This window comes from Ceratotherium simum, chromosome 7 (genome assembly GCF_057802395.1).
Source record: "Ceratotherium simum simum isolate JZ-2026a chromosome 7, ASM5780239v1, whole genome shotgun sequence".
Classification (NCBI taxonomy): Eukaryota; Metazoa; Chordata; class Mammalia; order Perissodactyla; family Rhinocerotidae; genus Ceratotherium; species Ceratotherium simum.
Window position 1 is genome coordinate 1,384,056 of NC_141906.1, and position 27,758 is coordinate 1,411,813.

The following is a 27,758-nucleotide window of genomic DNA, read 5'->3' on the forward strand; positions in this document are numbered from 1 at the left end:
ATACCCAATGGAGAAAAGTCTCTTCAATAAATGGTGCTGGGACAATTGGATATTCACATAAAAGAGAATGAAACTAGACCCCTATCTTACACCACTCACAAAAATTAATTCGAAATGGATTAAAGACTTGAACTTCAGACCTGAAACCATAAAGCTCCTAGAAGAAAACAGGAATAAAGCTCCTTGACCTGCGTCTTGGTAATGATTTTTTGGATACAACATCTAAAGCACAAGCAAAATAAAAGATAAACAAGTGGGAGCACATCAAACTAAAAAGCTTCTGCACAGCAAAAGAATCCATCAACAAAGTGAAAAGACAACCTACAGAATGGGAAAGAATATTTACAAACTACATATCCGATAAGGGGTTTAATACCCAATATATATAAAGAACTCGTACAACTCAGCAAAAAAAAAAGAAAATTAAAAATGGGCAGGCAGAGGATCTGAATAGACATTTCTCTAGAAAAGATACATGAAAAGCTAACAGGTATATGACAAGATGCTCTGTATCACTAGTCATTAGAGAAATGCAAATCAAAACCATAATGAGATATCACCTCATGCTTGTTAAAGTGGCCACCATCACAAAAGGCAAGAGAGGAGGTGACGTCAGCATCATGGCAGAGTGAGCTTCCCTACTGAACTCTCCCCCTCTAAGACACAACAAAAAGGACATTCATATTCCAACAGAAGCTACTCACACCACACAGGGGATGTCTGAGGCACCCAGGCAGCCATACACCCAAGGACTGAGGGGCTGGAATTCCCAAAGTGGAAAGAGGTAAGAGGAGCTCCCTTCCTTCCCCAAGGACTGCGACCCAGAGACTGAGACCACGCGGCTCTCAGAGCGGGGAGAGGGGTTGCTATCTGTGGGGAAAACCGGAGCTCTCCAAGACCCCTCACAGCCTATGGGGAATCCCCCTACGGAGGGAGTGGAAATGTTGCGAGGCTACTTTCAACAAGCTAGCCCCTCAGGAGAGCAGAGAGCAACAGTGAGACAAGAAACCTCTGAGATCGAGGAGGCAAAAGTAAGTGCCCCTCCCCTTTCCGCCCACCTGGTGCTTCCGCACAGCAGTGCTTCAGCTTGGCCCCGCCCCCAGAGGCAGCGGCCCCCAGGCACCTGGGTCCCACCAGTGGCGGTGGCATGCCCCCACCCCAGCACCAGAGGCAGAGGCCCCCAGACCCCCCAGCAGCAGCAGCATGACCACACGCCCCACCAGAGGCAGCGGCCCCCAGGTGCACAGGCCCCACCAGTGGCAGGGTGTGCCTGCGGCCCTGCACCAGAGGTGGCTGCAGCTCAGGCCCCACCACGCCACAGCACCAGCTGCTCCAGCTCCACCGCACCACGGCCCCAGCTGCATCAGCTCGACCACACCCTGCACCCAGCACCTTCGGCTCGACAACCACCCCCCCGCCCCTGCTCCAGCTGCTTCAGCTTGGCCATGCTCAGGCTCCAGCTGGCTTGGCACCAGTAACTTCGGCCCAGCCGCACTCTAGTTCCAGCTTCTTTGGCCCAACGGTGCTCCAACTCCTGCTTCTTCAGCCCAGCTGCACTTCAGCTGCAGCTGCTTCAACCCACCTGCACCGGAGCCCCAGCTGCTTTGGCCTAGCTGTGCTCCAATCCCAGCTGTTCCCACGTTCCAGCTCCAGCTGCTCCAACGCTTCACCCCCAGCAGCCTCCGCTCAGCCTCACTTCAGATCAGCTGTGCTTCAGCTCAGCCACACCTCAGCTCAGCTGGGGGCCGACCAGAGTGCCTGCAGGATGGAGGCAGGCACAGAATACACAGCCCTTGACCCCCACCCAGTGGTGCCAAGAGGAAACTGCAATCATATATTTTCACTATGAGGAAAAATAAGCCAACACTGACAGGCACTATGCAAAAATATATTAAATCTCCAGACCAACAGGAAAATAACAAGCACCCACAAATAAACCCCGAAAGCACAGAAATGTATAACCTTAGTGACAGAGAATTCATAATAGCCATAATAAGGGGCTGGCCCCATGGCTTAGCGGTTAAGTGTGCGGGCTCCGCTGCTGGCGGCCCGGGTTCGGATCCCGGGTGCGCACCGAGGCACCGCTTCTCCGGCCGTGCTGAGGCCGCGTCCCACATGCAGCAACTAGAAGGACGTGCAACTATGACGTACAACTATCTACGGGGGCTTTGGGGGGAAAAAAAAAGGAGGAGGATTGGCAATAGATGTTAGCTCAGAGCCAGTCTTTCTCAGCAAAAAAAGGAGGATTAGCATGGATGTTAGCTCAGGGCTGATCTTCCTCACAAAAAATAAATAAATCAATTCAATGAAATCAGGAGTTTCTTCACAAGAGAGACTGAAACTATAGAGAAAAACCAATTAGAAATCTTTGAGACGAAAAACACAATAGAGGAGATAAAGACAAATCTGGACGCCTTAAGCATCAGAGCTGACAATATGGAGGAAAGAATAAGTAATATTGAGGGCAGCAATGCAGAAATGCTCCAGATGGAGGAGGAAAGAGAACTAAGACTCTTTTAAAAAGAAATGAAGAAACTCTCCGAGAAATATCTGACTCAATTAGGAAATCCAACATAAGGATTATATGTATTCCAGAGGGAGAAGAGAGGGAAAAAGGAGCAGAGAACTTGTTCAAAGAAATAATAGCTGAGAACTTCCCAAACCTGGAGAAGGAGCTGGAAATACCAGTGATTGAAATAAATAGATCTCCTAAATATATCAACATGAGAAGACCCTCTCCCAGGTATATAGTAATAAAGCTGGCAAAAGTCAATCACAAAGAAAAAATACTACGGGCAGCTAGACAAAAAAAAATAATGTACAAAGGAATTCCTATCAGGCTCTCAGCCGATTTCTCAACAGAAACTACAGGCTAGGAGAGAGTGGAATGATATATTCAAAATTCTGAAGGACAAAAACTTTCAGCCAAGAATACTCTATCCAGCAAAAATATCTTTCAGATATGATGGAGAAATAATAACTATACCAGAAGAACAAAAGCTAAGGGAGTTCATTGCCAAAAGACCTCCATTACAAGAAGTGCTCAAGAAGGCCCTCATGCCTAAGGAAAAAAAGAGAAAGGGGATTCAAAGTTTTGAACAAGGAGGAAAATAGGTCGACAAAACCAGAAAAATTGCAGCTTTCTATCAAAATAGATTAGCAAACACTTAATTATAAAACCAAAGATCAAGGGAAGGTGAGCACCAAAAATAAATATAACCTCATCACGTTAAACACAAACTCACAACACAAGAAGGAATAAGATGTGACAACAATAACTTAGAAGAGGAAGAGGAAAGGGATCGAATCAACTTAGTCTAAGGGAATAAGAAGACATCAAAAAATGGACTATCACATCTATGAGATTTTTTATACAAACCTCATGGTAACCACTAACCAAATAATCAGAACAGAGTCACACACGATAAAGAAAGAGAAAACTAAGAGAACCCCCATACAGAACTACCAAACTGAATTGGTAGTCCAAAACACACTGGTCAAGAAACAAATTCAAAAGAACTGGAAAATGAGTGATAAAAAAGCAACAATAAACCCCCATATATCAATAATTACCCTAAATGTAAACAGACTGAACTCTCCAATCAAAAGACACAGAGTAGTGGGATGGATTAAAAAACAAGACCCAACAACATGCTGCCTCCAGGAAACATATCTCAGCTCTAAAGACAAACACAGGCTCAGAGTGAAAAGATGGAAGACAGTACTTGAAGCTAATGGCAAACAAAAGAAAGCAGGTGTTGCCATCTTATATTAGACAAAGTAGACTTCAAAATAAAACAGGTAATGAGAGACAAAGAGAAGCAATATATATTGATAGAAGGGACACTCCAGCAAGAAGACATATCACTTTTAAATATATATGCACCTAACATAGGAGCACCAAGGTACATAAAACAACTATTAACAAACCTAAAAGGAGATATTAGCAACAACACAATAATAGCAGGGGATCTTAACACTCCACTTTCCTCAACAGATAGATCATCCAGACAGAAAATCAATAAGGAAATAATGGTCTTAAACGAAAAACCTGACAAGATGGACTAATAGATACATATAGAGCACTCCATCCAAACACAGCAGATTACACATTCTTCTCAAGCGCGCATGGACATTCTCATGAATAGACCATATGTTGGGAAACAAGGCATGCTTATACAAATTTAAGAAGATTGAAATCATAATAAGCATCTTTTCCGACCATAACACCAAGAAGCTAGAAATCAACTACAAGAAAAAAACTTGAGAAACAAAGTTGTGGAGACTCAACAACATGCTACTAAATAACCAATGGATCATCAATGAAATTAAAGGAGAAATCAAATCATATCTGGAGACAAATGAAAACGAAAATACACCATGCCAACTCATATGGGATGCAGCAAAAGCAGTCCTGAGAGGGAAACTCATAGCAATACAGGCCCACCTTAACAAACAAGAAAAAGCCCAAATAAGCAACTTCAAACTATGCCTAACAGAATTAGAAAAAGAAGAACAAATAAAGCCTAATGTTAGCAGAAGGGAGGAAATAATAAAAATCAGAGCAGAAATAAATGAAATTGAAATAAAAAAACAGTAGAAAGGATCAATGAAACAAAGAACTGGTTCTCTGATAAGATAAACAAAATTGACAAACCCTTAGCCAGACTCACGAAGAAAAAAAGAAAGAAGGCTCAAATAAATAAAATTAGAAATGAAAAAGGAGAAATTACAATGGATACCAGAGAAATACAAAAGATTATAAGAGAATACTATGAAAAACTATATGCCAACAAACTGGACAATCTACAAGAACTGGATAAATTTTTAGACTCATACAACCTCCCAAAACTGAATCAAGAAGAAACAGGGTACCTGAATAGACCAATCACAAGTAAAGAGATTGAAACAGTAATCCAAAACATCCCAAAAAATAAGAGTCCAGGACCAGATGGCTTCTCTGGGGAATTTTATCAAACATTCAAAGAAGATGTAACACCTGTCCTTCTCAAACTATTCCAAAAAATAGAGGAGGATGGAACACTTCCCAACACATTCTATGAGGCCAACATCACCCTGATACCAAAGCCAGACAAAAACGATACTAAGAAGGAAAATTACAGACCAATATCCCTGATGAACATAGACGCAAAAATCCTCAACAAAATATTGGCAAACCAAATACAGCAATACATTAAAAAGATCATACACCATGATCACGTGGGATTTATACCAGGGACACACGGATGGTTCAACATCTGCAAATCAATCAATGTAATACACCACATTAACAAAACAAGGAATAAAACACATATGATCATCTCAGTAGATGCAGAGAAGGCATTTGACAAGATCCAACATCCATTTATGATAAAAACTCTCAACAAATGGGTATACAAGGAAAGTACCTTAACATAATAAAGCCTATTTATGACAAACCCACAGCCAATATCATACTCAGGGAAAAACTGAAAGCCATCCCTCTGAAAACAGGGACAAGAAGGGTGCCCACTCTCACCACTCTTATTCAACATAGTACTGGAGAGTTCTGGCCAGAGCAATTAGGCAAGAAAAAGGAATAAAAGGAATCCAAATAGGCAACAAAGAAGTGAAACTCTCCCTGTTTGCAGATGACGTGATCTTATATATAGAAAACCGTAAAGAATTCATTGGAAAACTATTAAAAATAATCAACAACTACAGCAAAGTTGCAGGATACAAAATCAACTTATAGAAATCAGTTGCATTTCTATATACCAACAACAAATTAACAGAAAGAGAACTCAAGAAAACAATCCCATTTACAATTGCAACAAAAAGAATAATATATCTAGGAATAAATTTAACCAAGGAAGTGAAAGTCCTATTCAATGAAAACTATAAGACATTACTGAGTGAAATCAATGATGACATAAAGAAATGGAAAAACATTCCATGCACTTGGATTGTAAGAATAAACATAGTTAAAATGTCCATACTACCTAAAGCAATCTACAGATTCAATGCAATCCCCATCAGAATCCCATGGACATTCTTCACGGAAATAGAACAAAGAATACTAAAATTCATATGGGGCAACAAAAGACCCCGAATAGCTAAAGCAATCCTGAGAAAAAAGAATAAAGCTGGAGGTATCCCAATCCCTGACTTCAAAACATACTACAAAGTGACAGCAATTAAAACAGCATGGTACTGGTACAAAAACACACACACAGATCAATGGAACAGAATTGAAAGTCCAGAAATAAAAGCTCACATCTATAGGCAACAAATCTTTGACAAAGGAGCTAAGAACATACAACGGAGAAAGGAAAGTGTCTTCAATAAATGGTCCTGGGAAAACTGGACAGTCACTTGCAAAAGAATGAAAGTAGACCATCTTCTTTTGCCCTACACAAAAATTAACTCAAAATGGATCAAAGACCTGAAGGTGAGACCTGAAACTATAAAACTCCTGGAGGAAAATATAGGTACTACACTACTCGTCATCAGCTATAAAGGAATCTTTTCAAATTCCATGTCTACTCAGACAAGGGAAACAAAAGAAAAAATAAACAAGTGGGACTTCATCAGATTAAAGAGCTTCTACAAGGCAAATGAAACCAGGATCAAAATGAACAGGCAACCCAACAGCTGGGAAAAAATGTTTGCAAACCATATATGCAACAAGGGGTTAATCTCCATAATATATAAAGAACTCACACAACTGAACAACAAAAAAACAACCCAATCAAACAATGGGCAGAGGAAATGAACAGACACTTCTCCAAAGAAGATATACAGATGGCCAATAGGCACATGAAAAGATGCTCAACATCACTAATCATCAGGGAAATGCAAATCAAAACAACACTAAGATATCATCTTACACCCGTTAGAGTGGCTATAATCACCAAGACAAAAAGCAACAAATGCTGGAGAGGCTGTGGGGAAATGGGAACCCTAATTCACTGCTGGTGAGAATGCAAACTGGTGCAGCCTCTATGGAAAACAGTATGGAGATTCCTCAAAAAATTAAAAATAGAAATACCTTAGGATCTAGCTATGCCACTACTGGGAATCTATCCAACGAACCTGAAATCAACAATCCAAAGAGGCTCGTGCACCCCTATGTTCACTGCAGCATTATTCACTATAGCCAAGACATGGAAGCAACCCAAGTGTCCCTCGACTGATGATTGGATAAAGAAGATGTGGTATATATATACCATGGACTACTACTCAGCCATAAAAATAGACAAAATCATCCCAGTTGCAACAACATGGATGGACCTGGAGGGTATTATGTTAAGCGAAATAAGCCAGAAAGAGCAAGACAAACACTGCATGATTTCACTCATATGTGGAAGATAAACACGGACAGGTAAAACTGATTGGTGGTTACCAGGGGCAAGGGGGGTGGGGGATGGGCACAAGGGATGAAGGGATGCATTTATATGGTGACTGACGAACAATAATATACAAAAATTTCACAATAAAAAAAAAGATGAAGAAAAACAGGCAAGAGATAACAAATGTGGAGAAAAGGAGGCACTTGTGCAGTGTTGGTGGGATTGTAAATTGGTGTAGTCACTATGGAAAATAGTATGGAGGATCCTCAAAAAATTAAAAATAGAAATACCATATCATCCCACAATCCCACTTCCAGGAATATAGCCACAGAAAACAAAAACACTATGTTGAAGAGCTATCTGCACCTTCATAGCAGCAATATTCACAATAGCCAAGACACAGAAACAACATACGTGTCCACTGATGGATGAATGAATGAAGAAGTTGTAGTAAATATATATACAAGGGAATATTATTCAGCCATAGGAAATAAGGAAATCCTACCATTTGCCACAACATGGATGGACCCTGAAGGCATTACGCTAAGTGAACGAGAAAGACAAATACTGTATGATCTGACATAGAGTAGGATAGAGTAGGGAGGGGGAATTGGAGGAAGTTGGTCAAAAGGTACAAACTTCCAGTTGTAAGATAAATAAGAACTAGGGATGTAATGTACCTCATGATAACTATAGCTAACACTGCTGTAGGATATATATGAAAGTTAAGAGAACAGATTCTAAGAGTTCTCATCACAAGGAGAAATTTTTTTCTTTTTTTTTATTGTATCTATACAAGATGATGGATGCTAGCTGAACCTACTGTGGTAATCATTTCACAATATATGTAAAGCAAACCATCATGCTGTGTGCCTTAAACAGTGAAGTATGTCAGTTATTTCTCAATAAAACTGGGGGGAGAGGGACAACCCTACCTTACCATTTTTGGCAGTAGTTTTAAGGCTACCTGACTTCAGCTGACTAAAAAATCCAGAACATACCACTTCTTATAAACAGTCAAAATCTATCCTATTTTTCACAAATACATAACGTGTAAAATGAAGTTGGTTTTGATAATTTCTTGTGATCAACTAGTGACCTCTATTTTGTGGGAAATTTTTTGTCAAACTATACAGTCATGAGTTGCTTAACAATGGAGATGTGTTCTGAGAAATGCCTCATTAATCAATTTCGTCCTTGTGTGAACATCATAGAGTGTACGTACACAAATCTAGATGGTATAGCCTACTACAGACCTCGCTATAGGGTACTAATCTTATGGGACCACTATTGTATATGCAGTCTGTCATTGACTGAAACATCATTATGCAGCGCATGACTGTATCTGTAACTAAAGAAGGCAGCACACAGGTAAAAATAACTGTATTTGAACCCTAGTTGTAATATTTTACTACCTTCCAATCTTAGGTATCTTGAATTATCTCTTCCTTATCTACTTCAGAAGCGCTGGTATGGACTGAACTGTGTTCCCCTCAACTTCCTATGTTGAAGCCCTAACCTCCAATGTGACTGTATTTGGAGATAGGGCTTTTAGGAGGTAATTAAGGTTAAATGAGGTCATAAGAGTGGAGTCCTAATCCGGTAGAAGTGGTGGCCTCATAAGAAGAAGAAGAGGGGGCCAGCCCCGTGGCTTAGCAGTTAAGTGTGTGAGCTCTGCTACTGGCGGCCTGGGGTTTGGATCCCGGGTGTGCACTGATGCACTGCTTGTCCAGCCATGCTGAGGCGGTGTCCCACATACAGCAACCAGAAGGATGTGCAACTATGACATACAACTATGTACTGGGGCTTTGGGGAGAAAAAGGGAAAAAAAACGAGGAGGATTGGCAATAGATGTTAGCTCAGGGCCGGTCTTCCTCAGCAAAAAGAGGAGGATTGGCACGGATGTTAGCTCAGGGCTGATCTTCCTCACAAAAAAAAAAGAAGAGGAGGAGGAGAGAGGTCTCTCTCCATGCGCACATAACAAGGAAAGTATCACATGAGGACACAGAGAGAAAGAGGCTGTCTGCGAGCCAGGACGAGAGATCTCACCAGGAACCGTACTCACTGGCACCTCAGCCTCCAGAACTGAGAGAAATAAATTTCTGTTGTTTAAGCTCCCCAGTCTATGGAATTTTGTTATGGCAGATGGAGCAGACTAATACAAGGGTGTTCTTCCATTCAAATGAGATCAGGCTCAAGTGCTTTAAAGAATAGAGCTCTGTCCAATGTATTAGTCATCTTAGGGGCTGTTTGTTAGTCATCTAGTTTTTAATTGCTTGCAACAGAGTAATAGGTAACTTAAAGAATTACTTCAAAACATTTCAGTAACCCTACAATACAACTATATTGTGTTGATGTTCCATTGCTGTTTCCTGGGCCAAAGCTTCCTCTACAGATGGAAGGTCCAAAGAAGCCTGGAATTCCACCTAAATTTAGTAAGTGTAGGTTCAGGTAGTATACTCATGTACTCTTGCTTAAAACAAGAGTACTGTGGGACAAAGGAAGCAAGTCCAGGGGAGAAGGACTTACTTGTCTTTGTTCTTAAAAGCATGTTCTACTTCCTGTATGCTGGTATTGTTCTTCTAGAAGTCAATGCCTAAAAGAAACTACTCAAATCCACCCCCCACCCTAATGAAATTTTCTTCAGCTGTCTCACTAGTCTCTTGTTCACTTGCTGAGAATGCTTCCCTTTGTTCTGTTGTGTGAATGCCTGCAATTTAATTATATTTAATAACTGCCTGTTCAAAATTTATTGGTGAGTTACACAATTTTAAATAGATGAAAAGATTATACAATATTTGGAACGCACCATAGTTTTCTATTAAGTCATGTCAAATCTCATATCACTACATATTTACTGAGTACTAACAGTCTATTAAACTGTCCCCAAAATCTAAAGATAGAGACTCTGCCCAGTGTTCAGGGGTAGCTCCTCCATCACTGTGTGCCCAATGAATATCTTCTGCAGAGTCTATCAGTATGCAAAGTCTTTCTGAACAAAACAATTTAATTTCCACATTCTATATAAAGCTTTATAGGCTATAGGTTATTCAGTATTCCTAATTAAAAAAAAAATTCTACCTAAAAGTCTCATGGATGGAGGAAAAAAAAAAGTCTTATTACATGTTTCAGTTTCTTACTCAGAAGGACCAGGATAGTTTTCTTGAATGGGGAATGGGATTTGAGGGAAGGGGGTAACCAGCACTTAACAGACCCTGTTTAGGGGAAAAACAGGTGTAATAATGTATAGTGAAGTTGCCCACATTCCAGTATCTTAAGTAATTCTGAATCGAATTAAAGCAAACCAGACCAGGCAGAGGTGATGACCAGATGAAGCAGGCTTCTTACTCTGCCCCATCTTGGACACCTGTGACACACGATTACACAGAGACAACCCATTCATATGTGTCCATCATGCCATTTATATTTTAAAATAATAAATGAGAAATAACCGGCAAATAACTGCTGGGCAAGTCAGGTTTGTATTGTTCATATTATTCGTATTGTCCCACTTCTCCACTGGGAAGCTCTTGTTATTCTCACCTAGTTACTATGTCATGTGGAACCCTTTCTGTTATTCCACCTACTCAAAACCGTGGCTTTACATTTTTATTATTCTTTCTTCTTTACAGACAGGAACTTCAGAGTAGCCACTCATTTCTTAGCTGGAAGATCAGCTTAGATCACATCTCATGGTAAAAGGGAAAACAGAAGGCAGAAATGGTTCGTACTCTGCCCAGGTCAGAGTTAAAAGGAGTCTATTAAAATGTTCTCGTGTTCTTTGGCTGTCTAAACACCTATGTATCGACCGGATTATTCAATACTCTGTGTACATAGTCCACATTTCTGTGGGGATTCTGGTTTTAAAAGTCAGTATGTGACACAAAGGAGAACACACTGTATGATTCCCCATTATATGAAATGCAACAGGCAAAGCTGGCCCGCGGTGCTGGGCATGGGGGCGAGTGGTGAGTGGAAGGAGTCACAGGGCCTCTGGTTGCTACAGACGGCGTGTATCTGTGAAACTCCACCGGGATGCACACTCGTGGCTGGTGCACTTCTTGACATGCAGGATATGTTTCAATAAAGTTTAAAGGTAGTGTGTTGAGACTCTAATGCTAAATTTTTTTAATAGAAATAAGGAAAGAAAAGTTGGGGGAAAGAAGTTAAGACCCTCATAAGAAAAGACAGTAATCTAAGAGCTTCTGAAAAAGGCTGGGGCAATTAACTCAGGAAAATGGGATCCCTGGAGAAGTGAATAATGAGCCGAGGTACAGACAAGGAAAAGGTGGATGTAAATGCGGGTGTGGGGAGGGGACCACATCCTTTGTTGAGAGGCAGGTGTCCAGGGAGTGAGGCACAGCAGCCCCTCCCACGATGACAAGGAAGGAGCACAAACAAATCAATGGCTTTTTTTTCTTTTTAAACAATGATCTCTGCTTGTCCACCATTGTAGTTATAATTAGAAAAGTTAATTCGTCCTTAGTCCTTAAAGTAACTCACAGGGACCCTGGAATTAGCTTTGATAATTGTCTACTCATCAGGCATGGCATCTGCAGAACAGATAAGTTTATTTTCTTTTGAATATCACATATTATAAGTATTTCTGCTCATTACAATGAAATATTCTAATAAGTATCTCAAAATGTAAGTCAAAGTTTTCCTGTTCACATGAAACTACTAAAAATGTTGAGAAAATATAAACTGATTTAATTAAAGTGATTTCATGAAAGGCACAGATCCAAGATTTAAATCTGGAATCTTAGCTACAAAATGGTAATAACTAAAACAAAACAGACCAAAACCGAGCCATTTGGAAAGAAAACACATTTGTGGCATTTGTGTACTCTAGAGTCCGGTGACACTACATGATTCCTAATTCTCTTGAAGTGAATGGGTTCAGCTTTTTCTAAGGCATCTAAGAACTTTAAGGTCCCTTCACACCCTGTGCTGTGTGCTCACAAGCTTAGTCAAATATGGAAACAAGAAAAACTTCCAAATTTACTTACATATTGAAAGCAATGCACTATAGTTGAAGAGGATTCCTGAGGAATATAATGATAAAATCAAATAATTTATGTGGTTACTTGAAAAAGAATCTTCCAGCCTTTAGAAGTATAGGCCCTTGTGACCTTGTGTTCTATTGGATTTGTCTGACAACAAGAGGCGAAAGAATTCTGTGGCTCCATTGTCTCACGGTGGGATCTAAGAAAACACTGGCCAGACTCATCAGAGAGGTTTATGAGCCTGCAATTCAAAGAGATTAAAAGGAAAATCTACGGAGATTCTTTCACACTAAAGAATAACATTAAATAACTATTAGCAGCTTGGTTCAGTAAAGCTTACTAGAGCTCTCGCTGGGTCATTCACAACTTTCTAAAAGAGGAAAGGTTTTTTTTCAGCTCCATTTGAGAATCAATAAATATTTCTTACTTCTTACCAGACAATGGAATTCCAGTCTTTTTAAATTTCTTCCTAATGACAGTAAAATTTCTAAAACAACTCTTTGTTTGCTGCCTAAATAATTACACTTCCTAATCCCAGGAAACTTTTTCTAACTGTAGCTACAATTCAAATAAATAAATAAATAACAGAAACAAAAGGCTACAGAGGAGAGGAATTTAACTTTATTCATTGTGGCCGAGATACCTAAAAGTCTCATTCAACCCACTATTGGCCAAAAGATCAAGTCTATCTGCAGCGCTGTCCCTACTATTCATGTACTTAAGTGGTAAGTCCCCAGAAGGCTCTCATTTAGCAATTAGTCCATTGTATTTATTTTTATGCCATTTAAAATACTTAAAATTTATTTCAAACTTAAAAGAGATCATCTGTGTGTGTTAAAAGCAAACAGCAGTGTTTTCCTTTAGGTCTAACTTAGGATCTTCCTTTTTAAAACCAAGTAATTTAATTTTAAACAATCAGCACACTCTTAAAAATCATTTCACTATACATAATTAAATTTTTCATATAGGAAATAACTTGAAGGTAATCAGTTTCCTTGTCCTTAAGAGTCTCTGTTCTTGAAACAGTCTCCCTTGATAAGAGATTCAGAATCAGGCAACACTTAACTTGAAACCTGCTCATTAAATCATAAAGCTCTATAATCCCTTCCCAGAGGAAATTAAGAGTCACAATTGCAAGGCTTTCCATATAGAAGAAAAATGACAAACTTGGGGTTTAACTATGGACTTGAAGAATGCGGAGCTTTTATAAACTGAGCGTGGACCCAGCGCTCCCGAAAGGTACCAAATGACACCTGGAAATGGAATTTCATGTTTCACGGCAGAACAGGCAGAGCAGCAGCAGGAGGAGGCCTGACCTCTCATTCTGACCCTCAAACATGCCTCATTCCTGACTATTTGGAACTAAAAATAGTAGGTTGTACACACCTATTCAAAACTTGGCAGCCCAGCACAGTGAGTAAGAGTCAGAGAATGGCTTTGAATCCCTCCTCTATCGATTACTAACTACATGACCTTATTCAAATTAACCCCTCTGAGCCTCAGACTGCTTCTCTGGAAAATCTTCCTCACAAGTTTGTGAAACAATGATTAAAAAAAAGACATAGTTCTAGTGCTCAGTAAATAGCAGCTATCTTAACTGTTATTATTAGCTCCTAATGTTTGTGTTCACCTGTCTACACTAGACCATGAGAAAATGACAAACCCCAATCCATTATTAAGGGGGAAGCCTCAGGTACCACAGTGCCCCTGTCTGAATTTATAACACTGTTAAGAAGTTGGAAGGTACTTCACCATTGTCAGTCCCATTACAACTGACCCATTATTATCAAAGCCATAGTCCATATAATTATTTAGTCCTTCTGAAGTATCAAACAGAACCAAAAGATGGGAACCACAGAAAAAACAATTCAAAATAATTAATTTGTGGATTAAATTCAGAGGGTAGAAATGACGGTGGATTAGAATGTCAGGGAGGGTGGGATGGGAGCACTTGACTTGAACCAAGTATAAACTGTGAAGAATCAGAACGGGAGGGTGTCTGAGTAATGGCAAACAGCATAAGCAGATGTGTTTGGGAGTCCCTAAAGCAGATCAAGGGAGAAGATTCACATTAGCTCTGGAACTGGTGGTAAGGTGGGAAGAGTAACTAGGGACAAACTTAAAAGCTTCTGCTTCATTTAAATTCCAGGTGAATGGAATTTAATGGAATGGAATGGAATGTTGTGTTGGGGAGGGGTGGTTACAAACGAGTGAGAACACAGAAAGAAAGACCAATCTCAGTGTAAGCAACGTGGGAGAAAGCCAAGCAGCGGTCATGGGAATAACGTGGGTACATGCTGTAATAGGGGTATGGATGACAAGGTAGCTGTGAGAATACAAAGATCACATAGAAAACTACATAAACAAGAAATGTCAACACTCATTTCTAACTCTTTGGTTCTATATTGGGCAAAACAGAAGTAATCAGAGCGTAACAGGAAGCAAAGCTTTCAAATCTAAGGGGAAAAAACAAGCAACGAGGAAGAGGACCCAGTCTTGGTTTCGGACCCACTGATTTCAACTGAGTCAAGTACCCAAGTAGAAATTAGGAGAGAGGTTAAAGTCGGAAACACAAACTTCCTAAATCCTACATCTCATCCATTATTAAACCAGAACTCCAATGATGTCCAAGTATACCAGAATTGTAACTGTGAATCTTGCCCATAGGTTTCTATAGCATTATTTGAAACTAGCCAAATTTTTATTCAAAATCACTGAGAAATGATCTTAAAATACATTTTCATTGCAAAAACAGTTATTTGCATTCAAGTAAAAGTAACAAATAATGTGAGTAGTCACCTTCTTGTGACAAATAAGATGGAGCAGGAGGACCCCACAGATAGTTTTATCTATACTCGCTTCTCCCTCTGAAGAAAATGCCAGTCTCGAACTGTCTACATGGATTTTCTGCATCATTTCACATACTTACTTTTCCCAGAAACAGTCATCAAAAAAACATGCCCCCTGATGCTTATCTTCAAGTTTTACCTGAAGCACATTTTTACAGCCAATTTTTAAATTCCTAAAATCAAATGGAAATACTGACATGACCATAAATGGAAACCCTAATCTCACAAACACAGTATTTTGTAAGGGTCAGTTTTAGCACATAATTCACACAAACATCTACTGGCCTGAAGTCATTATTCCTAACAGTTGACCCAAATTCATATTATCTACAATTAGAAGTATTATTTCCTCTCTTTGGGAGCTTATCAGTCTTTAGCATTAACTTGCTTTTCAAGAAGGATTCTCATTTTGAGCTTAAGAAAGTACATGTTGAGTCAGTTATCTGACACATAAATGTTGGTAGGGTTTTAAGACACGTTCCTCATTTGGTCCAAGACTGACTTGCTTGTCTTCCATTTGCAAATATTTATCCTAATAAAGAGATGAAGTGAACTGTATAGTACAGCACCAGAAATGACCTTTGTACCTAGCTAAGGGAGAGGAGCTAACTAGTTCTGAGTAAAGACACTAACTTCAGTGTCTGGCCCAATCCCCTCTGAGCCAGGCCGTTTCGGGTATCCAAGTACTTGGCCAATGGTATAGACTGAAGGCTCCACATGACCAAAATAATTCACTAATAGAGAACCAAGATACATCTTAATATAAAATAATACACCACCAAGGATTCCAGACACAACCACTTTTTTTTTTAAAACATTATTTAATCTGACTGATTTCATCTCAAGGTTTGTTCCTCTCCAGGTCACAGAGAAGTAACCTAACTCAGAAGCTGTGTCACTTGATAGCACCATTGAGACATCAGAGATCTGTGTGACTGTCACATTACAAAGCTATGGAATCATGATCCCTAATATTTTCCCATGATATACTTCTGATGTGTTTTCTAATGTGCTTAATATATGAGAAAACTCCTCACAAGATTTATAAAGGAACCAAAATCTATTCAACAGATATTATCCATGTGAACATTTTATAAACCCTGAACAGATCTTCTGAAGCGCTCATTGGGTCGTCTGACACGGAGGCCTAATCTTCAATACCTACGTGCCTTTCAAGAGAACAGGGGAGCAGCCTGTGGAAGCAGCCTTAGTAAACATGCTAACTGGAACGAATTGATTAAACCCACTGGTTAACACTGCTTTCAAAATATATCATATCTAGGAACTGAATATTACTCATCCTTTTTTAGATTTGCTTTTCTTCAGCCTGGCCAACATTGCCCAAAACTGTCAACTAAGAATACAGAAGTGGAAATGAGGGAGAAAAAAATATGTGTATTCTACTTTATCTACCTTAGACGTTTCTTTATTAGAACTCATTTGATAATTTCCTTTGCGAGGCAAAGAAATATGGACGTCAAGCGCTCCCTTAAATGATCTTTTAGAGAAATAAATAGTTGTGGGCAATACTGAGGAGTCTTTCCTTACAACAAAGCACCAACTCTAATACATAATGTGAAATACAAGAAAGCATTCAACATCAGCCAATGAAACATCTCCTGCCTCCTTCCCAAGTATACAGAGCTCAAACTTACTTCATACTCAAGCTAGTGCGAGGCAGGAACAAACTTATTTAGAGCAAACCCTACAATATGAAAAGACAGTTCTACGATGAACTGTCACCACATGCAGAAAGAGTTCTGACAACACAGCCATCTCCATGTCCTCAAGGGGTGACCCAGAAAAAAAGAGGGTTCTGACCTGCTTATAACAAATTCCCTCTCTCGTAGTAACCTATCCTGTCTTTAACAAATTATCACTCTCAAAGGTTTCCTTCTATCAAATCTAAATCCTCACTGTTAGAAGTTCAAGTTCATTTCCTTCTTTTGAGAAACCATATATTGAAGATGGGTCAAGAAGGAAAAAGTTATATCAGTATTCGAAAGAAACGACAATACAAAACCAGGTTTATTACGAGATTTTCTAAACAGCTCTAGTATGAAAGGCTTAAAAACAGCAAGTTATATTTGGATAAGAGACATCTATTTCTTATCTAAATGGCAAGCCGATCTCAATTTAAAACTGAAACAAAGCATTCCCACTACTTGGAACCTCTGGTACAGAAGGAAATATTTAGTACTTAGATCTGAGGTACTAAAATGTCATAAAAAGTTGTATTTCTACTGTCCTTCTAGAATAGCTCCATTCAGTAATCACCCACCTGAAAAACTTGCAAAGCCAATTGACATTATATAAATTCCAAGCAGAAGAGCTGCCTGTTTATCTGAATCATGAATCAGGCCCAACTCTCACTGTACTTGTTTGTCTAAACTGCTGTGACCTCATGAATGACCTACAAGAGGCTCCTGTGATACAGGAGGCCACAGTTCTTTCATTAAAACCCAAAAACTAAGGACTGAAAGCTCAAAAGAAATCCGTACTTCCAAGGACTTCTCAAAGGCGATGAGAAAGACTTGAAGACGTTCTGTTCTTCCAGTATCTCTTACACCACCCTTCATGCAATTCCATTGCTCACTTGTAACCTGGTTTCCTATTTCTCTCCATTTCTGGTCTAGCCTACCCTACACCCTAGCAAGAGAGAATAGTTTTTGATGCCTGGTCTCTCCTGCCTCTCCTCTCTGTAGGCAGCAGGCCCTAGTGAGTCTCACTGACAGGATCTTAGCAGCACACAGCCTGTGGGTGAGATAAGGAGAGCACTCCCTCCACACCTCCAGGTGCAGCTGTGTGGACTACTCTTCTTCCAGGCACGTGGGCACCCTGCCTGTAGGGTAAAGGCTGGTGACGATGCACAAAATCACCGCGGAGAGTCATCATCTCCAGCAGAGCCTGGTCACTTTGAGGACACAGGTAACTTCTCACACACAACGCATTCATGTGTATTAGTTTCAATACTTTCATAGAAATTCTATCATGTGAGCCAAGGTTAAAAAGATACATCTATGGATAGAATTCATCCTCAATGGAAACACCTCTACATTCTTTTGCCAGCAAGTACAAACACGTTTACAAAAGAAATACAACGTTTGCAAGATGCACATATACGCACCAAACAGAAGTAGGATCCAATATTCAAGGCACATTTGAAAATTAATCCCAATTCATTGCAAAGGTTCTCTCATGAGTTTCTAACATTTTAAGAGTAAGCTCATCAGTCATAAAAAGGCAGGAGGGCCTCAGAGCTGATTAGTGTCATAAAAGTCACTACTAAAGACAAACCTCCAGCACGTGAGCAAGCAGCCCTGACGTTTTTACACACAAAGGCATCACACCCTGGCTGTGGATGTGACTGGTACAACTCCCTCTGAAAATAAATATGGATATTCTATATATATCATTGGCTTTATCCTATAATGCTGTGTTTTAGCAATAAAGCCTTGTTTCTCAAGTCAAATATTCATAACCTTAGTAATGGGAGCCTTACAATCGTTTTGTTAGGTTTGATGGTGTGCCAGTGCAGGGCACAGGCGGGATTCAATAATCAACCACAGAGACAGCGAGCTTTTATCAACACGTACAAGTCAATGCTGAGCCGGGCGCCGACTGCAGAGTGCACTGCATGTTTCCCCACAGGCTGTAGTGATTATCGACTCCCCCCATTAGCACACAGGGTGCAAACTGAAGGTTCAGAGAGAAGGCTGAGGGACTCCTATCCCAAGGCCAGTGCTGAAAGACAGCCTATCACTTCGTGTAACTGCAGTCCATGTGTGACAAACCTGACCTACATTTCTTCCTTTCTTTCTCACAAGAGCTTGTCACTGTTTTAAGAAGCTATTTTCCAAAATGCATAAAAGAAATGACTTTTAAACCTGCTTAGGAAATGTGCATTCCTAAAATATCATTTATAGCAATCTTATAAGGAATAGTTTATCCAGGAGATAATCAGAAACCTGGCCTAAAACAAGCTCAGAGACAGGAAAAGAGTGCTTTATGAGGTTATCCTATGTAGCATCTCCCTTTAGATTGTCATTTATATAGCACATAGCTTAAAAATGCTACCATTAAAATTTTAATCAGCATATAATTAAATTTAATAAAAAGTTTTTAAACATATAAAAACATATTAATTAGGAATGTGTAATTAAACATTTTTCATTAGTTATAAAAAGTAACTTTCATGGCTTCAGAAGAAGCCACATCCTAGCAGTTCTGTGAACTTATCAATGAAACACAATGATCACTACTAAGGACAGGTCATAATTAAAAACAATGATGGAGGGAGCAGTAAAGAAGGAAGAAGAACTTGGTGCAAATGCTGGGAACCGCTCCCCAGCAATGCCTGCAGACGGTGCTTCCAAGGATCCAGGGCGCAGTGGCTCTTCCCCACAAGTACCCACCATGTCGCAGCAGGTCATACTCCTTTTTGGTCTCCTCGTTCCCTAGAATTTTCCACGCCTGCTCAATCTCGATGAACTTCTGTACACACTCCTCCACTGCTCCTGCTGGCGCATCTGCACTTTGTCTGTCTGGATGATACTGCCAATCAAAAATAAAGGCGGTGGTGAATAGAGAGGGGTTGAAGGGGGTAGTTAAAAAAAAATGTAAATCTGAGCTTTAGTTAAGAGACAAGGTAATGAGAAGAAACTAAGATGCCAAGACAACAGTGTTGGGCACAGGAGACGACTGCCAGGTTAATTAGACCACTGGAGTAGCTATAAATCCACCAGTGACATGATCTGTCACAACGTGCAAAGACAGCATTTCCTGGATAATTTGCTGATGGAATCACTGGTCTCATGGACAATTTACCTAGAGAGGAAGACTAACACAAACAGAAATAGGTACGTGCAGACGAGCAGGACATGACAGAGGAGGAGCACAGACTGTGCAGAGTGCAAGGCTTTCCTGATAGAATGTGTCTGGCTGCAGTAGCATCACAAACGATTACTAGCTTTCTCTTTTGAAATTAGATTATACAATCATACTTGAAAATAAAACATCTTTCATCTTCTGGCTCAGCCCTGAAGATTTTAAAGTTAAAAGTCCCCAAAGATAAATTTTTATTGAGAAATGGTTATTCTAGGGTAGATTTGTAAGAAACTTTAAAGAACTCAATGAAACATTTGAATAGAAATTAACTCATTAGTAAATCTTTCTTACATGTTTTCTAAGTGTAAAAAGCGTTTAAGAATGTTTTCAATACGCAACAATTTCTTCATACTGACGTTGTATGCTGTTTCACCAATTCTCCAGGGCCAGCGTGAATGTGGCTTCCTGGACTCCTCTCTCACAGTGTCCACTTCCTCCTTGTTTCCTGCATTCTCTGTGGTTCTCCCTTCTCTTTTTATCTATCTGTTCTTCTGAAACAATCAATACGTCAGTTGCTTTTCAGCAGTCTCTCAACAAACAAGAGAGAAAAGGTTATCTGAATTTAGAGACACTTCACTTAAATAATCTGGGGCTAACAGCAGCAGATATTCAGACATGTAATTTTTTCACTCTCAAGTAAATAAGGAACCACTTGATAGTATTCATCCAGAATCTTCAACCTGCAACTACCCTGCACGTTTTATCAAATGTATCATAGACATATTTTAAGTTACTTTGGGAACTTACTGTGAACTGGTAGAATAGTTTTTTCTCTTTAGTTCTTACTCTTTTTTTTCAAAGTTTTTACAATAGAACAGGCAAATCATCATATTCACATTTCATGACAGTAATGTGCTTAGTTCACATACTCATCAATTAACGGTACAATCATTTAAATTCTTTCATTGACCGCTTTACAGACACTGAAAGAGCACAAAACATTTACAAGTACCACATCATTTATAACCCAGGTTGTTAAGGCCAAAGTCATTCAGTGAGGTATGGCAAGTACATGAAGTCAGATGCCTTCAATTCTCCATCCAGAACTCAGAAATCATGTAAGTTTTCGCCCACAGTGTAGACTACTGGCTTGGACAGTGAGGTTGCTTTCATGCTGCACTTCTCTACACTACTGATGATCCTCACTAGCAGAACAAAAGCTACTGTGATATTTGTTTGCACAGAAGAGCTAATGAACATCACGCATGCTGGGAGAAAGATTACAGGGCAAAGAGAAGTAGGCTTCCATTTTACCTCTGGCAAACTATTTCTCTCTCTGTGCCAAATCTATCTATTATCAACATTTAAATATTTCAGCTAACTCATATAACTAACTGCAGAAAAAAGGAAACTAAAGCTTTATTGTTTCATCTTTTGGGGGCCATGATTTTCATCAAATGATGCTCATACAAGTTATTCTCATACTGAGGTTTAGGCAGTCCCTAAAGTTGGGATAGTAAGTAATATCCCAAAGCCAAAAGAGAGTTGGCTACATTAAAGTCCTCTAGCTGACCCATTCCTCTAACACCATGTGAAGATTTGTGTAACAAGCTTGGTATGATTCAATGTTATTACATGCAACGTGCTCAGATATGTTGCTAGTATACATTTAAGATACACTTACATGTGAAAACTCAGTCTCAATGTGCCACAAGCATTGAGAAGGCCCTAGAGAAATCATTCTAAACTAACAGCCATATAGTAGAAGTCCAGACTAAAAGATAGGTAATTTCTAACAGGTCACTATAGAAAGTCTACTTAGTACAATGAATAAAATAGATTGGGCCTGATCATGCACCAACCTGACCAAGAAAGCCCTACAAACCCAAGAATTAGTTCCTGCCTGCCCAAAACTAAAAGCTATCACTAAATTTTATTGAGTCATATATCAGTTCTATGTTAGTCAAAGCACAATTCAATCTCTTTCACTAATTTTGTATTTTCCTGACTACTATTTTAAATAAATAACTCACCATTTGAGGCTTTTGGGTCTATTCTGTTGTGCTACTAGAAGGTAATAAATTTCATTCCATCGTACAGGGTTCAATTAAAAATGGTAGTTAGAGCAAGTAAATAAGTACATCATTTGGGAGCTAAATCAGTCCAATCTGTTTTGACAGCAAGTTCCAGAACAAAATGAAAGTCTAAAAAAGAATAATACATTCTGTGGTAGACTGATAACAGGGCCCAAAGATGTCAGGTCCTAATCCCTGGTACCTGTAAATGTCACCTTATTTGGAAAAAGGGTCTTTGCAAATGTGATTAAGTTAAAGATCTTGAAATGGGGGGATTATCCTGAAGTATCCAGGTGGGCCTTAAATACAATCAAAGTGTTCTTATAAGAAAGAGGCAGAGGGAGATTTGACACACAGAGAAGGTGATGTGAAGACCGTGCAGAGAGACATAGATTTGAAATACTGGCATTAAAGATTAGAGTAATGAGGCCACAAGCCAAGGAAGGCTGGCAGCCACTGGAGGCTGGGAGAGACAAGGAAACGACTTTCTCCCTAAAGCCTCTAGAGGAAGCAGGCCCAGCCAACACCTTGACTTCAGCCCAGTTATACTGATTTTGAACTTCTGGCCTTCAGAACTGTGAAAGAATAAATTTCTGTTGTTTTAAGCCACCAAATATGTGGTCATTTACTTTGGGAGCCACAAAAAATTACACACTTTAAATATTTCTAATGGTTTAAAACTGTAATACAACAGATAATACAACTTTTTAAGATGTTTCAATTACAAGGTCTATTAATAAAATGGCGTCATTATTATGCCCATTCTTAACTTCTAAATCTGCAATGATTCTTTATTGCCCATGGTAATACAAGCCCCTAAGAGTAGGTTTCAAGACTTTCCCATCTCAAAATGAATGTTAACCTTTTTCCTACTATTTCTGTATCTGTGCCCTCCCAGGGGAGGTGGGCTCCAGCATTCGCTGTTACCCTGAGAGACCACAGTCATTTTCCTCTAGTTGTCAGGTTTATTTTGTTCTTTGTCCTTCTTTTCTTTGATCCCCACTAGCCAAACCTTCCCACCGTTGAGAGCATTCATTCACTGATAAAATGACAGACAGATAAAACCTAAAGCATCCTGTGTTCCAGGGGCTCACTCTCTAATTGAGGAGCCACAAACAGCCACAAAAAGATAGCATAGACTCCCTTACACTAGAAAAACACCAGCTGAATCACACAAACAACAGGGAGTTCTGAGGAAAACATTACCAATCCAATAGAGGAAATGCTGACACTCTTCATTACCAGGATAGTATGTACAAAAATCAATGTTGCAAAGTTTGTGTGTTTATTTTAACTGACTTCTGTTTGCTTTCAGTACTAAACTGAAATGCATTTTGCTGGAATTGGACAAACTTAGTCATCTGGAAGCAAAGAACTTAAAATTAAGAAATCAGCAAATCTTGCAATCAACTGGGAAATAAAAGTTTAAGAAATTATCACTTACAATATCCTCAAGAAAACAAAGGAAATACTTTGGATAAACCACATGGATGATGTGTAAGACTTCTACACTGAAAACTACAAAACACTATGGAGAGAAATCAAGGACCTAAACAATGGAAAGAAATCATATGTTCATGGATGGGAAGATCACGTCCATTCTCCCCAAACTGATACATAAATTTAGTGCAATTCCTATCAAAATCCCAGTGAGCTACTCTGAAGAAGTAGAAAAGATGATTATAATATTTATATGGAAATACAAAGGATCTACAATAGGCAAAGAATCTTGAAAAACAACAAAGCTGAAGGATGTACATTACCTGATTTCAAGACTTACTATAAAGCTAAGGTAATCAAGACGGTAGTACTGGCATAAATACACACAAATCAATCAGTGGAACAGAATAAAGCATCTAGAAATAGACCAGACATATACAGTCAACAGATTTTCAACAAAGGTGCCAAGGCAATTCAGCGAGGAAAAGATAGTCTATAACAAACGGTGTTGAAACAACCAGATGTCCGTGTGGAAAGAAGTCAACCTCGATCCCTATCTCACTCCATACACAAAAATTAATTCAAGATGAATCATACACATAAATGTAAAATACAGAAACATAAAGCTTCTAGAACGAAACACAAGAGAATATCTTCGCCCCTTGGGTAGGCACAGATTGCTTTGACAGAAAACGTAAAGCACAAACTATAATGACACAAAATTCATAAATAGAAGATCAAATTTTAAAACTCTCTGCTCATCAAAGACACCATTCAGAAAATAAATAGACACGCCACAGACTGGGGAAAAAACACTGGCTAAATATATATCTAACAAAGGACTTGTATCCAGAATATATATTTTAAAAAATCCCATATATTGATGATAAAAAGACACACTAATTAGGTCAAAAAATGCAGAGGATATGAACAGATGGTTTTCCAAAGAAGATATACAGAATGCCAATAGGCACAAGAAAAGATGTTCAACATCACTAATCATTAGGGAAATACAAATCAAAACTACACTAAGATATGACCTTACATCTGTTAGAATGGCTATAATCACCAAGACAAAAATAACAAATGTTGGAGAGTATGTGAAGAAAAGGGAACCCTCATACACTGTTGGTGGGAATGCAAACTGGTGCAGCCACTATGGAAAACAGTATGGCGATTTCTTAAAAAATTAAAAATAGAAATACCATATGACCCAGCTATCCCACTACTAGGTATTTATCCAAAGAACATGAAATCAACAATTCAAAGAGACTTATGCACCCCTATGTTCACTGCAGCATTATTCACTACAGCCAAGAAGTGGAAGCAACCCAAGTGCCCACCGACTGAAGACTGGATAAAGAAGATGTAGTAAATATATATACAATGGAATACTACTCAGCCATAAAAAAGACAAAATCATCCCATTTGCAACAACATGGATGGACCTGGAGGGTATTATGTTAAGCGAAATAAGCCAGAAAGAGAAAGACAAACACCGTACGAACACCGTACGATTTCACTCATATGTGGAAGATAAAGTAACACATGGACAAAGGCAACAGTTTAGTGGTTACCAGAAGAGAAAGCGGTTGGGGGTGGGTACAAGGGGTGAAGGGGCACATTTATACGGTGACTGACAAATAATAATGTACAACTGAAATTTCACAATGTTTTAAACTATTATGACGTCAATAAAATAAATAAATAAATAAAATAAATTAACTCTCAAAAAAAGAAAAAAAAAGACAGACTAATTAAAAATCAGGCAGAAAAAACTTGAACAGACACATGTGAAAAGAAGATAGATGAATAGACAACGTGCACATGAACATGTGCTCAAATTTTTTCATTAGTTATCAGAAAAATGTATATTAAAATCACAAGATACTACTAAACACTAATAGAATGGCTAAAATAAAAAAGACTGATAATGCTAAATGTTGACGAGGATATAGAATAACTGGAACTCGCACATGTTGTTGGCAGGAAACTATTTGGCAATTTCTTATAAAGACACACATACAAGGTCGGCCTCGTGGCTTAGCGGTTAAGTGCGTGCGTTCCACTGCTGGCGGCCCGGGTTCGGATCCCAGGCGCGCACCGACGCACCGTTTCTCCAGCCATGCTGGGGCCGCGTCCCACATACATCAACTAGAAGGATGTGCAGCTATGACATACAACTATCTACTGGGGCTTCGGGGGAAAAAAATAAATAAATAAAATCTTTAAAAAAAAAAAAAAAAGATACACATACATCTACTCTGTGGTCAACAGTTCCATTTCTGGATTTTTATCTAATAGAAATAAAACATAAAAACATATGTCCACAGAAAGACTTATAAAAGAATGTACTCACAGTCTTATTCATAACAGCCAAAAAGTGGAACCATAAATGTCTATCAATAGGAGAATGGGTAAACAAATTATAGTGTATCCATACAGGTGAATACTTTTTAATAATAAAAAAGAAAAAACTATGATACACTCAATAACACAGATGAACATCTAAAGCACTACATTGAGCAAAGGAAGCAAAAACAAAAGGGTACATATTAGACGATTACATTGATACAAAATACAAATTCAGGCATAACTAATCTACAGGACAGAAATTAAAACCTGGTTTCCAGGTGGGAATACAGTGGAAACTAACTGGAGAGGGGCACAAGGGAATTTTCTGGATGAATGGAAATATTCTATATCTTCTTTGGGGTGGTAGTTACATGGTATCAAATCTCACCAAACCGAACACTTAAGATCTGTGCATTTTTCATTGTATGTTGACCATATCTCAATAAAACAACATCTTCAGACATGTCTAAATTTTTTTAAAGGAATTGAGCAAATCTTTCTAAGCCATAAAGGAAAAATGAGAAATTTCTTCCAATATTAATAGAGAGAAAAGTACAATAAAATCATAGAAAATTAATGAAAAGACTAATATGAATTAGTTCAAAGTCTGAATTACAGACTAATATGTGGAAATATAGTTTTATTACTCTGAAGTACATATACCAACCTCCAAAAACTTGAAAACATTTTTAAAAGTTAAGTATTGCTGAGTAGAGGACTAATGTACATTCAGAATTAAAGTATCATCAATACGTCACGATACTAAAAATACTGAGTGTCCCTCTGTGCTTCTTTATTAGAACAAAGGTGTCCGTCTCCTTTAAGTTTTAGCAGACTCATGTTTTATCCTTTCTCAGATGATTCTCACAATGTTATGATCTATGTAACTTCCTCACATTTGGGGGAATTTTTCAATTATACAGACCTATGTTCTTTAAATGTTTTTTTTCCCCCCGAGGAAGATCAGCCCTGAGCTAACATCCATGCCAATCCTCCTCTTTTTTACTGAGGAAGACTGGCTCTGAGCTAACATCTATTGCCAATCCTCCTCCTTTTTTTCCCCAAAGCCCCAGCAGATAGTTGTATGTCATAGTTGCACATCCTTCTAGTTGCTGTATGTGGGACACCACCTCAGCATGGCCAGAGAAGCGGTGCGTCGGTGCGCGCCCAGGATCAAAACCCAAGCCGCCAGTAGTGGAGCGCGCGCACTTAACCGCTAAGCCACAGGGCAGGCCCCAGACCTATGTTCTTTAAATCCCCATGCCATTTACTGAGGATGAGAACAATGAGCACAAAGAGAAGATTCAGAAACTGTCTTGATACAAAAGTATAGGATCACTGATGATACTACAAAAGACATACCTATAGAAAATGATATAATATTTTATTAGGATTGGTATGTATTCCATTTCCTAACTGACTAACTGATAACTAACACTTTAATTATGGACTCTTAATTCTGACTAGCTGAGATTTTATGGCAATGGGTTGTCCAATAGGGAACATTTTATTTAGATTTTCTCCATATAATAAATCCAAGTGCTTTTCTAAATTACCAATTCTGGAGTGACTGTCACAATGTGTCAGCCCAGTGCAACTCAAAATGTGGTCCTCAGATTTGCAGCATCAGCATTATTCAAGAGGTCATTAGCAGATGGCCCCCTCCCGAACCTACAGAGCGGGACACCAGAATCTGTGTTTCACCAGACTCTCCAGGCAATTATTATGCAAACTAAGGTCTGAGAAGCACACTGTTAGCCTCTACTACTTAAATCATGGGATTAGTTGCAAGTCAGAAAATTAGTGCTTCGCAAAAATTCGCCCTTGACAGACGCATCCCTCCAAGTATGTACCCAAGAAAGAAAATGCTGAGTG

General features: G+C 39.0%; 1 protein-coding gene across 1 annotated transcript in view; it reads right to left on the bottom strand.

Moving 5' to 3' along the window:
* The window catches only part of DNAJC24 (DnaJ heat shock protein family (Hsp40) member C24), a 69,002-nt gene that overhangs the window by 4,511 nt on the left and 36,733 nt on the right, over positions 1-27,758 (bottom strand). The window contains exon 2 of the mRNA XM_087433058.1: positions 19,602-19,740. Coding sequence (XP_087289184.1) covers positions 19,602-19,740 — 139 coding nt within the window. The remainder of the gene's footprint in view (positions 1-19,601; positions 19,741-27,758) is intronic.